The 16,866-nt window shown below is 37.6% G+C and overlaps 2 protein-coding genes across 5 annotated transcripts in view; one reads left to right on the forward strand and one right to left on the reverse strand.

Annotated features, from left to right (window-relative positions):
• Nucleotides 1-512: 512 nt before the first annotated feature.
• On the forward strand, nucleotides 513-4,169 carry LOC107949633 (pentatricopeptide repeat-containing protein At5g61990, mitochondrial). The gene has a single exon (XM_016884368.2). It carries the CDS (start codon nucleotides 608-610, stop codon nucleotides 3,677-3,679), a length of 3,072 nt encoding a protein of 1,023 aa, XP_016739857.1. The 5' UTR covers nucleotides 513-607; the 3' UTR covers nucleotides 3,680-4,169.
• Nucleotides 4,162-16,866, reverse strand: part of LOC107949634 (ADP-ribosylation factor GTPase-activating protein AGD1) — a 28,020-nt gene continuing 15,315 nt past the window's right edge. For 2 of the 4 annotated variants that reach the window (XM_041090171.1, XM_041090169.1), the window contains 10 exons: nucleotides 11,453-11,662; nucleotides 11,203-11,334; nucleotides 10,899-11,123; nucleotides 10,661-10,747; nucleotides 10,114-10,449; nucleotides 5,572-5,711; nucleotides 5,410-5,503; nucleotides 5,180-5,345; nucleotides 4,839-5,085; nucleotides 4,162-4,696 (listed from right to left, as the gene is read on the reverse strand). In XM_041090171.1, the coding sequence (XP_040946105.1) occupies nucleotides 4,591-4,696; nucleotides 4,839-5,085; nucleotides 5,180-5,345; nucleotides 5,410-5,503; nucleotides 5,572-5,711; nucleotides 10,114-10,449; nucleotides 10,661-10,747; nucleotides 10,899-11,123; nucleotides 11,203-11,334; nucleotides 11,453-11,662 (1,743 nt within the window). In that variant the 3' untranslated portion in view covers nucleotides 4,162-4,590. Of the gene's footprint in view, nucleotides 4,697-4,838; nucleotides 5,086-5,179; nucleotides 5,346-5,409; nucleotides 5,504-5,571; nucleotides 5,712-10,113; nucleotides 10,450-10,660; nucleotides 10,748-10,898; nucleotides 11,124-11,202; nucleotides 11,335-11,452; nucleotides 11,663-16,866 lie in introns of those variants that run through there. The other 2 variants (XM_041090170.1, XM_041090172.1) reach the window with 2 other exon arrangements.

Here is a 16,866-nt window from a genome sequence, read left to right on the forward strand (position 1 = left end):
ACTTAACTTTATTTACTTTATATTAATTATTAACTTAGCTTTAAAAATTTTAAAAAATTAAATTTTTTAATATTCTCTATTCCGTTTTATAGTTCATGTTCAAGGTATATAGCTCACTCCCAAAAATATCCTCTTCAATGTATGAATTTATTTTGTTAATGCAAAATATTTTATCACAACACTTAATACTTATTGATAAATTTACTAAAGGTTTTAGTTACTTTTATATTAATTTTTATATTTAGTTTACTTAATTTTAAAGTTCAATAAATTAATTAAAATTACCTTAAAATAAATTATTTAAAATTTTATATTTAAAATTTCTTAATTTTAACATAAATTAATATAATTTGAAGTTTATTTTTAGATATTTATAAATTTAAAATTAAAATGCTGAGGTGTTCGATTTCGTTGACTGAAAAGTTTAAACCGGTATTTTAATTAAAGTACAAATACATGGGCCAAACAGCCCAGAAAAGTGAAGCCGAAAGCCCACCAAAGTGTGGTGCTGTAAACGTTCTCCTTACTCGCTGATTCTATTCTCTCATTCTGTTTTTCGCAGACTAAACGCGTCCCCATTTTTTCACCTTGAAAATCCTTCAAAACAATGCGTTTATCTTCAAAGCAAACGGTCTATTGTTTCACGAAATCAAGGCTCTCTCGTTTCAAATCGGCTTCCTTTTGTACATCAGCTTCGCATGACGCCGAAGCCGTGGAAATCGCTTCTATCCTCAGTAAGAATGACTGGAAACGACTTCTTGAAACATCATCAGCATGGACAAGCAAGCTGAACCCAGACATGGTTCACTCCGTTCTTCTCCAAAACTCGGTTCATGATCCCGAACGCCTCTTCAGTTTCTTCAACTGGGCAAGTCACCGATCCCCGAACCCTCAAAATTTGGATTCTTTTTCTTTTCTAGCAGTTACTTTATGTAATTCGAAGATGTTTCGTAAAGCCAATATTGTTTTAGACAGCATGGTTAGGACTAGGAGGCCCGTTCAGGCCATTTTGGGTTCAATTATTAGGTTCTGGAAGGGCTATGAAGGGAATTGTGTCGGGGTTTTCGAGATTTTGATTGGTTGTTATAAGAAAATGGGTTCTTGGAACGATGCTGTTTATGTTTTTTGGGGTGCTAAAAAAGTTGGGGGTTTGCCTGGTTTGGTTTGTTGTAATAACTTTTTAGGTGATTTGCTTAAGGTAAATAAGTTGGATTTGTTTTGGAAGGTTTTCAATGGGATGATAGATGCTAAATTGGTGCCTGATGTTTATACTTTTACCAGTGTGATTAATGCTCATTGTCGAGTTGGGGATATTGAGAAGGCAAAAAGGGTGTTTATGGATATGGAGGAGAAGGGATGTAGTCCTGGTTTGGTTACTTATAATGTTATGATTGGTGGACTGTGTAAAGCTGGTGCTGTTGATGAAGCATTGAAGTTGAAAAACTCCATGAGTCGGAAGGGTTTCAACCCTGATGCATATACTTACAATACGGTTATTGATGGGTTTTGTAGGCATAACAGATTTCAGGAAGCGAAATTGATGATGGAGGAAATGCGTTGTGCAGGCTTAAATCCTAACCATTTTGCTTACACAGCTTTGATTGATGGGTTCATGAAACGGGGGAGCATGGCCGAGGCTTTCCAAGTCAAGGATGAGATGGTTGCTTGTGGAATTAAACCGAATGTGTTCACTTATAATGTGCTTATTCGTGGGGCTTCTAAGGCTGGTGACTTTGAGAAAGGAAAAGCTCTGTTCGATGAGATGGTTTTGATTGGCATCGGACCTGATGATCAAACATTTAGTCTTATGATCGAGAGTTATTGTCTACAAGGGAATTTTCTCAAGGCCTATGAATTGTTTGAAGAGATGAAGGAACACAACTTTACACCCACGATGTACACTTATAATGGTATGATTAGTGGATTATGTCACTGTGGAGATCTTGGTCGAGCTAATTATGTTTTTGAGGCAATGATTAAGGTAGGGTTGAAGCCCAACGTTGTTATGTATACAAATCTGATAAAAGGTCATATTCAGAAAAGTAGATTCGAGGAAGCAAGAAAGATTCTCAATAGAATGATGGAGAACGGACAAATGGCTGATATCTTTTGTTGCAATACTCTTTTAAGTGGCTTATGTAAGGCCCAAAAGATGGACGAAGCAAGAAGCTTCTTAGTCGAAATGGTTGACAGGGGGTTGAAGCCTAATGGAATTACCTATCGGACTTTAATCCATGGATATGCTAAGGCCGGGGAAATGGAGGCAGTAGAAAGGTGTTTCGGAGAGATGCATAGTTATGGTATAGCTCCTAATAATGCTATCTATACTATATTGATTAATAGCCTTTGCAAAGTGGGAAATGTAACTGAGGCTCTGTCGACATTTAGGCGCATGTCTGAAAAAGGTGTGCTCCCGGATGTAAAGACTTACACTGCGCTCATCCACGGCCTTGCGGCAAATGGTAGAATTAATGATGCAATGCAACTGTTCTCTCAACTCGATGAAATGGGTATAGTGCCTGATGTATTCACTTATACTTCTCTCATTTCTGTCTTTTCTAAGCTTGGTGATATGGAGGCTGCTCTCAACCTTCATGATAAGATGTGTCAAAAGGGCATTGCTCCTAATATTGTTACATATAACGCAATAATTGATGGTCTGTGTAAGTTAGGTGACACCGAGAAAGCTAGGAGGGTGTTTAATGAAATCTCACAGAGAGGCTTGGCACCTAATGTCAAGAGTTATTCTATAATTATAGATGGATATTGCAAATCTGGAAATTTAACTCAGGCATTTCAGTTACTGGATAAAATGCCTTCAAAGGGTGTTCCACCTGATAGTTTTACTTATTGTGCCCTTATTGACGGATGCTGTAAAGGAGGAGAATTGGACAAGGCACACTCTTTGTTTTCTGAAATGGTGCAGAAGGGCTTTGATCCGACCTCTTCTTTCAATGCATTGATCAATGGGTTATGCAAGTCGGGGAAACCAAATGAAGCTAAGAGGCTGTTAGAAGACATGACCGGTAATTGTATTACACCAAACCATATAACCTATACAATCCTAATTGATTATAACTGCAAGGCAGGAAGGATGGAAGAAGCCGAAATTCTCTTTTTGGAGATGCAAAGGAGGAATCTGGTTCCAAATATTGTAACTTACTGCTCGCTTTTACATGGTTACTACAGATTAGGGAGGAAAGCAGAGATGTTTGATCTTTTCAAATCCATGGCTGCAAAAGGGGTTGAACCTGATGAAATTATTTATCGTCTTATTGCTAATGCTTACTTGGAAGAAAATAGTTTGATTGGAATGTTGAAGCTGTTGGACGAAATACTAGTGAAGGATGTTGTGTTCGATAAAAATCCCGCTTTTCTGCTGCTGGACGCTGTATGCAAAAGAGAGGAGTTTTCAGAAGTTCCAAAGTCACTTGAAGAAATGGCAGAACAAGGACTTAAGCTCAGTCGAATTACATGTCACAAGCTTGTTCATGGTTTTCATGATAAGGGAAATCCGGAGAAAGCAGAATATATTCTTGAGAGCTTGGTCTGGTTCGGATGGATTCCAAACACCACCACTGTGAATAGCATTATTGATAAAGAAAATGATGTTGCAAACTTGGAGAGCCCTAGCAATTCTCCCAAGCAAACAACATGCGGAGTTGCTTGTCAAGTGTAAAACTACGGGAGAAAAAGTTAGACCATCTGTTCTTTCTTTGCACTTCAGTTAAAAACTTCCTGAATCACTAATGGAGCAGGCTCATGCTAGTGCTAGAGTAGACCACCTCAGCCAGGCTCAGAAATCATGGAGTTTTTGAAACCATCTGGAAACTTGTCGTGTTGGATGCTTCCTATCAAAGTGGAAGGTTCAGGTGAGCGGGACACTCGGAAAGGTCAGTGATAGTAACTTACATGTAAACGCTGAATAAGCAATGTAGGCGGCAGGAGTGGAAGTGTTTGTCACATTGTTTAGGCCTCAAAGGTCTGTATTATTGGTATTAGTTTTCATTCTTCTTAGCTGTTGGATAATTTATACCTTCATCGTCAATTACAAGCAAGCTTTTGGCTCTCAATATGACATTAATACTTTTAGCTTCTTATTCCCTGTAATAAATATGAGACTACGACAAAAACACAAGGTTAATAAATACGAATATGGTATAATTGAACACGACTGAATATGTCGCAATACATTTAAATGCACTTGTTTTTGTATTTAAGATTTTGATATTACATTATATTTTATCACTCTCTCTCGAAAAAGAAAAATGACCATTCTCTTATAAAACTTATAATACATTTAAATGCATGAGCTATCCAATCCTCAAATAAAATTTATATATATATATATAAGAAATAAATAGAACCTAAAAATATAAGCTACTAAAACAGAGTATCCAAAGGAACTACCAAGATGGTGGTGGGAATTGCATATAGTCGTATACTTGAAGAAAGCTATGAATTATGATGCAGTTTCACATGGGGTAAGCCAAACTTTCAACTTTGTATGCTAAAAGCCCTAATGTATGGTTGATTTCTTCCATTCAGGGTCTTTGACGTTCCCTTCTGGGGTTGTGATATACTATACTATCATTCTGTTAAGAATGGCAAAACCTCATGTTCTTCGACACCTGATGCTAATGCAAGCTGAAGAGGAGTGTGACCTTCTCCGTCTACAGCATGTGGATCTGCTCCCCTGCAATTCAGTTGCATTCATAGTAGTGGGAAAGATAACCAGTGTAAGCGAAATTATATCTGTCCAAAAAGGATAACATACCCCAAAATCGGAAACTTATGAAAATTATGAAAAACAAAAAGTAAGAAAATGAAAAAGTCACCTTGTAAGAAGCAATTTTGCTATTGCAACATTCCTGCCAATGACACAAATATGGAGTGGCATCCGACCTCTTGAATCGGACGCATTTATATTTGCTCCATACTGAAGCAGCAGCTCCACCATGCAGATATCGGTGGTTAAGCAGGCAAGATGCAGTAGTGAACAACTGTCGGAATGCTCCTTCTCGATCTGATCTTCGCTTTTATTTAACGAGTTCAAAGATCTTGATGAGGGGTCCAGAGAGTCAACTGCAAAGCAATCAAAGTTGTAATTAAAGGATTTCTTAGGTTTTTCCCATTACATACATTAATCTGGAGTTGTGGACAGAGGGGGAGGATGTACAATACGATGCATGACCATAAATAGTATTCACATCAGCCCCATAGCAAACAATGTAGCGGTATACAGCCCTTGGGTCATTAGAACGAACACTTTCCCACACCTCTTCTGCTACAGAGTGGAGACGCTGTTTGTCTGTTATCTTAGGAACAAAAGCTTTCTCTGCATACTGAAATAATCGGAAACCATCAACTCTACATCCGTCGGAAAAACTAGATAATTCGGGGCAATACCTTTGCATGAATGAACAACTCCTTCACTGAAATGGGGTCATCGTGAGTAGGTTTCATTTTCACAAGTTGCTTATGTCCTTCAGAGTTGGAAGAACTACAAGAAGAAGTAAAAAGGTTCATCATAGGAAGAGTTCTCCCATCAAATCAAATAGTCTGACTTACCCCGCAGGTATAACAGTTCTTGTAGGTCCCGAGTGCAACAACTCCTCCCAGATTGAGTTCACATAGATATTTCCCAGTGATTGAAACAAATCCAACACAGACGGTTCCCACACTTTAACATCAAGTGTCAGTGATCTTACCTGGGTAAAAGGTTATATAAAAGCTGCATGACTAGGCAATTAAACATACATACAGCAAATAATGGTTGCATGAGTATAACATAAAATGATAACAAGTCCAACTCCTGAAGAATTCCGAGGGAAAACAAAATATTTCAAGTCCTTGGACCGAGTAAAATTTGTTCTACAGACAAACTAGATAACATGGTTAAAACAGTAGTCTCTGTTCCTGTTGTTTACATCTGCCTAACAGTATAACATAAAAATGATAACAAGTCCAACTCCTGAAGAATTCTGAGGGAAAACAAAATATTTCAAGTCCTTGGACCGAGTAAAATTTGTTCTACAGACAAATTAGATAACATGGTTAAAACAGTAATCTCTGTTCCTGTTGTTTACATCTGCCTAACTTACCCAACCAAATATATAATGCTCTACAAATATTCCCTGATCCCTAAATTTCTTCAAGGAATGTGTGTTTGTTTTAGGTTGAGTACAAGTTAACAAATGGGCCAAACCAAAATGTATGTCCAAGAGACGCATGGTAACGACTGTTTACATTACACACTTTGTTATCCTAACTTTCATAATTTTTAATTTTAGGTGTCAAAATAAAAAGAAATTATCACTCATTTCTTTTTTCAGAATTAATTTTATTTTTTTAAAAATTGATTTCATTTACGAAAAATTGAATTATTCAACTGTAGAAACTTAAAATTTCTCCTATAACTCAATTTCTTGCAAAAATTCAAAGTTTTCCTTTCCCTTTAAAAAACCCATGGTTCCTTTTTACTGGAAAAAAACTTTTTATCATAAAAAAGGACAAAATTAAAGGAAATTAGAAAAATAAAATAACTCTCTTGTAAAAACTAAAATTGTTCTATAAAAATCTAAATAATTCCATGTAAAACATCAAATTATTCCACAAAAAATAAAATTAATTCTACAAAGGAAAAATAAAAGAAATTAAAAAGATAAAATAGATTTTCCAAGTAAAAATTTAAGTTTTTCCCCATAAGACCCAAGTTTAATTCTAAAAAAAATTAAGGAAATTTAAAAAAATACCAAAATAAAAAACTTACTAAAGAGTTAAGTGACTAAAATACTGTATAATAACATTGCCTAACCCCAAATTAATGGCAAGTGATCAAAATGAAAATGATTTGTAACAAGGGTGCCCTTTGTGCAATTTTAAATTTTTCGTCACCCAAAATAAAAACTTGTAAAAGTTGGTTACCAATGTGTACTTTACCCGAATAGAAAAGCTAAAACAAGATATTTCTCTCAGCTTCCCTATAGGTGTAAGGCATGCTTAGTTTCGTTCCTTAGCTCTTATTTTCCAGTCCTGTTAAAAAGTTTCAAAAGCTCAACAACAGTATGCCACTGTGGAATTTTCTTAACATTCCTATGTAAACATTCATTAACGGGATACAAAGTCTTTTCAGTTATTCCTATACTTCAGTCTCAACTATGGGATTCTCAACATCAAAACATGTTAACAGCTTCATCGTTGACCACTAGTATACATACCTGTGTAAACATTCATTCCAATACACAAGTGAGGTAATTCACTCTAATTTTTTTCTAATCTTTTTACTTACATTTTCTACATTGTGTCAGAGCCTTCTCTTCAAACCCTAGAAATAAGTGTTTTTTGGTACTTACTATCTTAGCCTCTGTTTCTTCTCCACCGCCCTTAGAAGTGTCGGAACACCATCCCCGACGAACCCCTAAAGTTTGGTGTCTATCAAGCCTGCCCATGAGTCTGACACACCACCAATAGTATTTTGCAATATCTTTCACACGTCGGAGCATGACGCCCACCTCGTCAAAATTCTGACTTCTGCTTGCTTTTACCAGTCTTGTAGCCATATTTTCTACAACCCTTTACTTCATTGAGTCCAACTAGTGTTGATTCAAAAGTCACTTTTTTTAACTAATATATTTGGCTACTGTAAGTATCTTATTAAAAGAACTTTTGTGTTTGAATTTCAAATCTTTTAGAATGGCAGAAAAGAAAATTGTTGCAATTAGTTCAGATAATCCCTGCAACCTTCTAGCTTACACTAAGATGTTTTTTCAAATGAAATTCAGAATCTCAAGCATCTTCTGTCCCAAATTGATTCCAATGCAACATCTAATTTTGTGAAGTCAAGTAATGCATTTAATGCGTATCTAATTAACAAAATGCCTCTCAAAAGCTCTTCATTTCAAGAGTCTCTTAGAAGTTTTAGACGGGAAAAGAGATTATACAGCTCCTCCAAAAGTATTTGGATGTATTTGTTTTGTTCATACTGAGAGTGTTGGAAAGTTGGATCCACAGGCCTTTAAATGCATATTTATTGGGTGTTCTCCTATAGAAAAAAGGTTAAAAGTGTTATCATCCTCCATCCAGAAGGTATTTATGAACATTGCTTTCAAAGAAAATGAATCTTATTTTGGCACAATCCAATCACCTCTTCGGGAGAGAATGGAAGAGAAGGGTTGATGACTATGCCTAGTTCTGTTACATTGGAAGATTTTATTCGAAGAAAAGATCCTATTCAAGGGGAGACTATTGGGGGCTTGGATAAACCGGATTTAAGAACTTACTCAAAAGAGGAGTATGGCATACGAAGCCATCTTGCATCCTACTCAGTGCCAAAAATCTTATTTTCCTAGTGAGTCATTTTATGATCCCAATTCAACTAGTGATTTAGATTTATCCATTGCTCAAAGAAAAGGTGTCAAGATTTGAACTAAACCTTCTATATCTAATTTTATTCATTATGATTCCTCGAGTCCTTTCTATAGAGCCTTTGTCTTATCCTTATCATTTATTTGTGTCTATTCCAAAAGATTAGCAGGAAGCCTTCAATGATCCTAGATGGAAATGAGGGCTTTAGCAAAGAACGAGACTTGAGAACTAGTTATTTCTCCGCTAGGAAACTAACTGGCTGGTTGCAGCGGGTGATTACTGTGAAACACAAGGCTGATGGTTCGATTGAAAGGTTCAAAACTAAACTGGCAGGTAAGTGTTTCACTCAATCTTATGAAGTGGACTATCAAGAGATATTTGCCCTTATCACCAAGATGAACATCATCAGAATCTTGTTATCTTATGCAACCAACCTTGATTGGGACTTGTAATAGTTTGATATGAAAAATGCATTTTTTACATGGAGACTTAAAAGAAGAGGTTTATATGGAGATCCCTTCAAGTTTTGACGAGGAAAAGTATATAGATTGAAGAAAGCCTTGTATGAGTTGAAGCAATCTCCTAGAGCATGGTTTGACAAATTCAGTAAAGCCACGATTACTTTTAGCTATCAATAGAGCAATGCTAATCATATACTCTTCATAAGACATTACAAGGGTAAGATTAGGGGATGATGACAAAGAGGAGATGACTCAATTAAAGAGGCTGTTGGTTCAAGAAATTGAAATCAAGACCTTCAGAAGCTGAAATATTTTCTGAAAATTGAAGTTGCCAGATAAAAAAAAAGGGGATTTTCGTTTCTCAAAGGAAATATATTTAGATCTTTTGAAAAAAATCGATATGATAGGTTGCAAACCGAAAGAGTCACTGACTGAAAGCAATCATAAGCTGCAAGCAAAGATTGGAGTGTTGGTGGATAAAGAAAATATCAAAGATTGGTAGGCAGATTAATTTAGTAAGTTAATTTATTTATGATCCTCAAAACTAACAAAATTGTAATACCCAAGGGGGAATTAAATTTGCCAAGAAAAGACAAATTATACTTATATTGTAACAAGAAGTCTGCCATCAGCGTACTCAAAATTCAATGCAACATGATCGAACGAAACACGAATAGATCAATCGGCACTCCACCAAAGAAAAATTAACAATTGGTGTCTTGAGTTTAGTTCATGTGGTATCTGATGAGCAGTTAGTTGAGATGTTCAGTAAATGATTAAACAATAGGACTCTCATAATTTGGTTTGCAAATTGGGCATGTGTGATATCCATGCACCGACTCGGGGAGTGTTGGCAGCTTCATAGTTGACCAAACAGTGGACAAATTGACAGCTTAGCAACATTATACGAATTACATGATTATAGGAATCATATCACTGATTTTGTGGGATTTTACTATTATTTACTTGCATTTCTTCCTTAGACTTGTACCTCTAGTATAAATACTTACGTAAACATTCATTCCAATACACAAGTGAGAAGTAATTCACTCTAAAATTTTCTATCTAATTACTTCTCTTTTCTACAAAACATTTTGAGTGTTTGAGTCAAAAGTAACTATTTTCACATAGAAAGAAAATGAAAGCTACTTCAGCTATTTAGATCCTTCTATATTTTAAAGGTCCAATCGCCCAAACAAAAGCTTTTTCAAGAAAATATTGAACATCTGCCAATAGCATTTCTTAGAAAGACATAAGGTTCCCAGAGCAAATTTATGCGGCATACCTTTGATATATGTACACCAAGATTGCGGTGAACTCCGGAACATTCAATGCATATAAGTAGACCAAGGTTTAAAGATGCCCAGTCTGGCTCAGGTGCACCACAATCAGCACATTTATGATTCCCGGCTACTTTTCTTAAGATATCAATTGGCTTTTCACTCTTTCCGCAATATTCTTGATGCTGCGAACTTCTAGGTATGTCTAAAAGACTTCCCGGTGAGAGATTCTTACATTTATACTGTCCAATTGACATCGGATAACCATCAGGGTACCCTACTAGTGAACTGTTATCACTAGTAAAGTAATCACCACTTCCCGCGCGGAAAGCAGAAAGACACTGACATAAACGTTGCATGGAGAAAGAAATCAGAGGATACGTAGTGAGGAAAACTTGATTAATGCCTCCTTTTCACAATCCAAGAAAATAAACTTTTAAGAAAATTAAACAAATATGCATCTCATTTTGTTTTTTGGCTGAGGAAGAAGAAAGATTGCACGGTTCAATGCTTTTTCCCACATTTTGTTTAGGGGAAAATTTAGTCAATTACCTTCTCAGGTGTTTGGGAACTCAGTAAGGAAGTAATCACTCCAGTTATTTTTTCAATCCAATCCCTTTGGTCTAGTGCATTTTCTGCCTGCATTGGCAAGTGAATTCTTTCAGCAATTTATTGCTAATTTAATCATTTCCACACTTAATAACCACAACATTACCAAGAAATAAATTCTAGTCAGAAATGAAAGCATTGGTTATGCATTTACCACAAAATTGAAATGTTGAACAAATACCTGCAATGTATATATTTTTGTTGGTGAGATAATTCTGAAACAAAACATTAAATCTGTTTGATCTGCGTCAAACTTGATTGTTGATGTCAACAAGTTTACTGTATGGCGGGTAACAGATTTTTCATCAGGTACAGCACTATGGTTATGAGAAGAAAGCCATCGGCTCAGCAGCCCAGGACCATTTTCAGAACTACTCCTTTGAATAGTAGACGGACTTCCAGCTGCCTGAATGAGTACAATTTAGTATGGGAAAATTTTACGGCCCATATTATTATTGTAGGTGAGCTTTCATTTAGGGGCTTACAGAAGACCAGGCAAATGGTTTACGATAGTAGTACAGCATCCCTCTACTATCGAGAACAAAAAACCTTCTCTTCCAATCACCTCTTAGGTTTGAAGAACGTTTTGAAAGATAACCTTGTCGTATGGTTTGAACCTGAGTAAAAAGTAGTATAAAAGAATGAAATGCAAAGAAACTCTTTTAAAAATACAAAATCATTTAAATTAAAACTAAGATAAAGATTATCTAAGAGAACCATGCAAAAGGACATCACCTTTCCCTTCGCAGCAGATTCCATAACTGCCTCAATAACTTTTTGGGATCCCCTTGTAAAAGGTTGCATTCCATCGGCTACAGGAAGACCAGCATTGCTTAACTGTTTACTTTCTCGATCTATCTGCCTAATATGTTCTTGCATCCTTTCACATAGAGATTCTTGCTCATAGTTCGAACATTCCCTAGACTGTTGTGCGTAAGCTAAGACCTGCAACCCAGAAGCACTAGTATCAGAAGTTCGAGAGATGTAGAAATGGCTTATTTCCTCATTCCAAGTTTCCCAAGGAATTGCTTGCTTATGGGAACTCTGTTGGACTCCACAAATCAGTAAAGTAACTGGATTCTATTGAAGCAATGGTTAGCATGTAGCAATCACATGTTTTATTATTATTATTATTATTATTATTATTATTTGGATGTAATGATGTAACTTAGTTGTATTCCAACTAAGTTTGTTAGTGTAGTAGGTGGTGATTTATTTTAAGTGGATGTAATGATGTAACTTAGTTGTATTCCAACTAAGTTTGTTAGTGTAGTAGGTGGTGATTTATTTTAAGTGGATGTAATGATGTAACTTAGTTGTATTCCAACTAAGTTTGTTAGTGTAGTAGGTGGTGATTTATTTTAAGTGGGTGTAATGATGAAACTTAGTTGTATTCCAACTAAGTTGTCAAGTTGTAAGCTTGTATAAATAGGCTTTATGCCATTTTAAAAAAATATGAATGAATTCAATCAAGATTTCATCCATATACTCTCTATTTTAGCTTTGCTTAAAATTTATTTCATTTTTCTTCTTTGTTTCTGCCGCAAGTCTCGATTCTTGCTCGGCAAGCTTTTTGTTGAACCTTGCTATTTGTTGCACTTAGCTCCAACAATTGGTATCAAGAGCCTATTTCTTAAGGGATCTGTTATACAAATTCATGGCTTCATCAAGCTTTTCACCAGCTGCACCTCAAGTCTTCAATGGAGAAGGCTACCACATATGGGTGGTTAAAATGAAGACCTACCTACAAGCTTTCGATCTGTGGGAGGTTGTCAACTCAGATGTTGAACCAGAGCCACTTAGAGGCAATCCAACAGTAGCTCAAATCAGGCAGCATGCTGATGAGAGGACCAAGAGGCACAAAGCCATGTCTTGCATCCAGAACTCAGTGTCAGATGTGATTTTCACAAGGATTATGGCCTGTGAATCACCAAAACAAGCCTGGGACAAGTTGCAAGAGGAGTTTCAAGGGACAGAGAGGACAAGGCAGCAACAGTTGCTGAACTTAAGGAGAGATTTCGAGAATTTGAAGATGAAGGAAGAAGAAACTATCAAGCAGTACTCTGACAGGATTATGGCTGTGGTTAACAGCATTAGGCTCCTTGGAGAGCAGCTCAAGGAAGCTAGGATAGTGGAGAAGGTTATTGCAACTCTGCCCGAGAGGTATGAGGCAAAAATCTCATCTCTCGAGGACTCAAGGGACCTGTACACCATCTCCCTGACAGAGTTGATCAATGCTTTATATGCTCAAGAGCAAAGAAGAGCAAGCAGACTGGAGGAGCATCAAGAAGGTGCCTTTCAGGCAAGAACAAACACTGCCTACAAAGGCAAGAAGGCCTGGAGAGACAAGCCAAGGACTGATGTTGCAAGAAAAGAGGGTCAGACTTGCAAGCACTGCAGAAGGGCTGGTCATCCAAAAGAAAAATGCTGGTTCAATCCAGATGCTGTATGTCAGCATTGTAAAAAGAAGGGTCATGTTGAGAGAGTCTGCAAGAGCAAGGCCAAATCAAGGCAGAGTCAGTTTCAACAGATGAAAGCTGAGGCTCGAGTAGCTAAGGAGGACAGTGACCAAGAGGAGCAAGTCTTTGCTGTGTTATGCTCAGCTGCTCAAGAAAAGTTCTCATCTGGTTGGCTTCTAGACAGTGGATGCACCAACCACATGACACCTGATGCTGCAATCTTCAAGTCTTTAGACAGAAGCTGCAGAACTAAAGTCAAGATAGGAAATGGACATTTTATTCAAGCTGAAGGCAAGGGTGATGTGCTGATATGCACCCCCACAGGTGCCAAAGTGATTTCAAATGTGCTTTTGGTGCCTGAAATTGACAGAAACCTGCTCAGCATAGCTCAGTTGCTGGAGAAAGGTTATTCTGTTGTGTTCAAAGACAACCAATGCCAAATCAATGATCCAAGTGGATCCAAGCTGATGGCAGTTCCTATGGCTAATAAGAGCTTTGTAGTTGACTGGACCAGGGAGTCAAACATTGCCTACACAGTTACATCAGATGAATCCAAGCTTTGGCATCAAAGACTGGGACATGCCAACTTCAGATCGATGGCTCGAATGGTCAGAGAGGACTTGGCTGAAAACTTCATCAACTCAGTGGATCATGATGATGTGTGTGAAGTGTGTCAGCTAGGAAAGCAGGCCAGACTCCCATTTCCCTCGAATCAAGCCTGGAGAGCCTCTGAAAAACTCCAACTGGTGCACACTGATGTGTGTGGCCCTATGAGGACTGAGTCATTAAGTGGAAACAGGTATTTCATACTGTTCATTGATGATTTTTCAAGATATTGCTGGCTTTACTTCCTAAAACAGAAATCAGAGGCGGCCTCAGTGTTTTGAAAGTTCAAGACTGCTGCTGAGACTGAAACAGGTTGCAAGCTGAAGTCCATAAGGTCTGATAATGGGACTGAGTACACCTCAGCTCAGTTCCAAGCCTTCTGTGATAAAGCAGGCATCAAACATCAACTTACCAACACATATACACCTCAGCAAAATGGTGTAAGTGAAAGGAAGAATAGGAGTTTGATGGATATGGCCAGGTGCTTGATGATTCAGAAGAATCTGCCTAAAGCACTATGGGCAGAGGCAGTTAACACTGCAAACTACATTCAAAATAGGCTTCCAACCAAGGCCTTGGATCAAAAGACTCCATTCGAAGCCTGGTTTGGATTCAAGCCATCACTGGCTCATCTGAAGGTCTTTGGATGCATCTGTTATGCTCATGTACCTGCTGTCAAAAGGGACAAATTGTCTGAAAGGGCTCGACCTGGTATTTTGGTGGGCTACAGCACTGTTAAGAAGGGCTATAGGATCTTGGATCCTTCAACAAAGAAAGTGTCAGTCAGTAGGGATGTGGTATTTGATGAAAAGTCATGTTGGAACTGGGAAAAACATGAACCTGAGAAAGTTTCAGAAGGACTTACAGCAGATCAAGCTGAGCCAGATCAAAATGTTCCTGAAATGGACATTGATGATGAACCAGTTAGAGGAACAAGACCATTGACTGAGATTTATGAAAGAGCTCATGTAGCCATAGCTGAACCAAGCAATTTTGAAGAGGCTGAAGCTCAGCAAGAGTGGAAGCAGGCAATGGCTGAGGAGATTAACATGATTGAGAAGAACCAGACCTGGGAATTAGTTGAAAGGTCAGTCAAAAGGAAGATAATTGGGGTGAAATGGGTGTACAAAGCCAAGCAAAATGCTGATGGTACCTTGAACAAACTGAAAGCAAGGCTAGTTGTCAAGGGGTTCAGTCAGAGGTATGGCCTGGACTACCTGGAGACCTTTGCACCAGTGGCCAGGCTAGACACCATCAGATTACTGATTGCCTTAGCAGCACAGCTCGAGTGGAAGATCCATCAACTCGATGTGAAATCAGCCTTTCTGAATGGTTTCTTAGATGAAGAGATCTATGTTGAACAACCACAAGGGTTTGAGATAGCTGGCAGAGAGCATATGGTCTAAAAACTGAAGAAGGCCCTATATGGCTTAAAACAGGCTCCAAGGGCCTGGTACAGCAGAATCGATGGCTACTTGACTAATTTGGGATTCGATCGAAGCAAGAGTGAGCCAACACTGTATGTCAAGAAGCAAGGGACACAAACACAGCTCATTGTATCCCTATATGTTGATGACCTGCTGGTGACAGGAGGAGATCGAGCAGTGCTGGTCGATTTCAAGACCAAGATGCAAGAAGTATTTGAAATGTCTGATCTAGGGGAAATGTCTTATTTCCTTGGAATAGAGGTGACTCAAGCACAAAATGGGATATTTCTAAGTCAGAGAAACTTTGCCACAAAGATTCTGACCAAGTTCTCCATGCAAAACAGTAAAGCAACTAAAACACCTGTTGCTGTTGGAGAAAAACTATCGAGCCAAGGTGATTTTGAGAAGGTTTGTGAAACAACCTACAGAAGTCTAGTTGGTTGTCTGTTATATTTAACTGCCACTAGACCAGACATAATGTATGCTGTAGGATTGCTCTCAAGGTTCTTGCATTGTTGTAATAAAAAGCATTTACAAGCTGCTAAGAGAGTGCTTAGATATGTCAAAGGCACTTTGAGCTATGGTTTAAAGTACAGCAAGGAAGGAAATCTGAAGCTGGTTGGCTACACTGATAGTGACTGGGCTGGCTCGATAGATGACATGAAAAGCACCTCAGGGTATGCTTTCAACCTTGGTTCAGCCATGTTTTGCTGGAGCTCGAAGAAGCAAAGTCTGGTGGCTCAATCTACTGCTGAAGCAGAATATGTGGCAGCTGCAAGTGCTGTCAACCAAGCCATTTGGCTAAGGAAAATCTTAGCTGATTTGAAAGTGCATCAAAAGGAAGCTACTGAGATCTTCTGTGACAACCAATCTTCAGTTGCAATTGCTAAAAATCCAGTGTTCCATGGAAGAACAAAGCATTTCAGCATCAAGTTGCATGTTGTTCGAGAAATGGAGCAAGCTCAGGAAGTGAAGCTGATCCATTGTAATTCTGAGGATCAACTTGCAGACATTTTGACTAAAGCCCTTAATGTCACAAGGTTCGAATGTCTAAGAAGGAAGCTAGGTGTTTGCTCCATGCAAACCAAGGAGGAGTATTGAAGCAATGGTTAGCATGTAGCAATCACATGTTTTATTATTATTATTATTATTATTATTATTATTATTATTATTATTTGGATGTAATGATGTAACTTAGTTGTATTCCAACTAAGTTTGTTAGTGTAGTAGGTGGTGATTTATTTTAAGTGGATGTAATGATGTAACTTAGTTGTATTCCAACTAAGTTTGTTAGTGTAGTAGGTGGTGATTTATTTTAAGTGGATGTAATGATGTAACTTAGTTGTATTCCAACTAAGTTTGTTAGTGTAGTAGGTGGTGATTTATTTTAAGTGGATGTAATGATGAAACTTAGTTGTATTCCAACTAAGTTGTCAAGTTGTAAGCTTGTATAAATAGGCTTTATGCCATTTTAAAAAATATGAATGAATTCAATCAAGATTTCATCCATATACTCTACATTTTAGCTTTGCTTAAAATTTATTTCATTTTTCTTCTTTGTTTCTGCCGCAAGTCTCGATTCTTGCTCGGCAAGCTTTTTGTTGAACCTTGCTATTTGTTGCACTTAGCTCCAACAGATTCAGATGTAGAAATGGAG

Source organism: Gossypium hirsutum, chromosome D03, assembly GCF_007990345.1.
Source record: "Gossypium hirsutum isolate 1008001.06 chromosome D03, Gossypium_hirsutum_v2.1, whole genome shotgun sequence".
Classification (NCBI taxonomy): domain Eukaryota; kingdom Viridiplantae; phylum Streptophyta; class Magnoliopsida; order Malvales; family Malvaceae; genus Gossypium; species Gossypium hirsutum.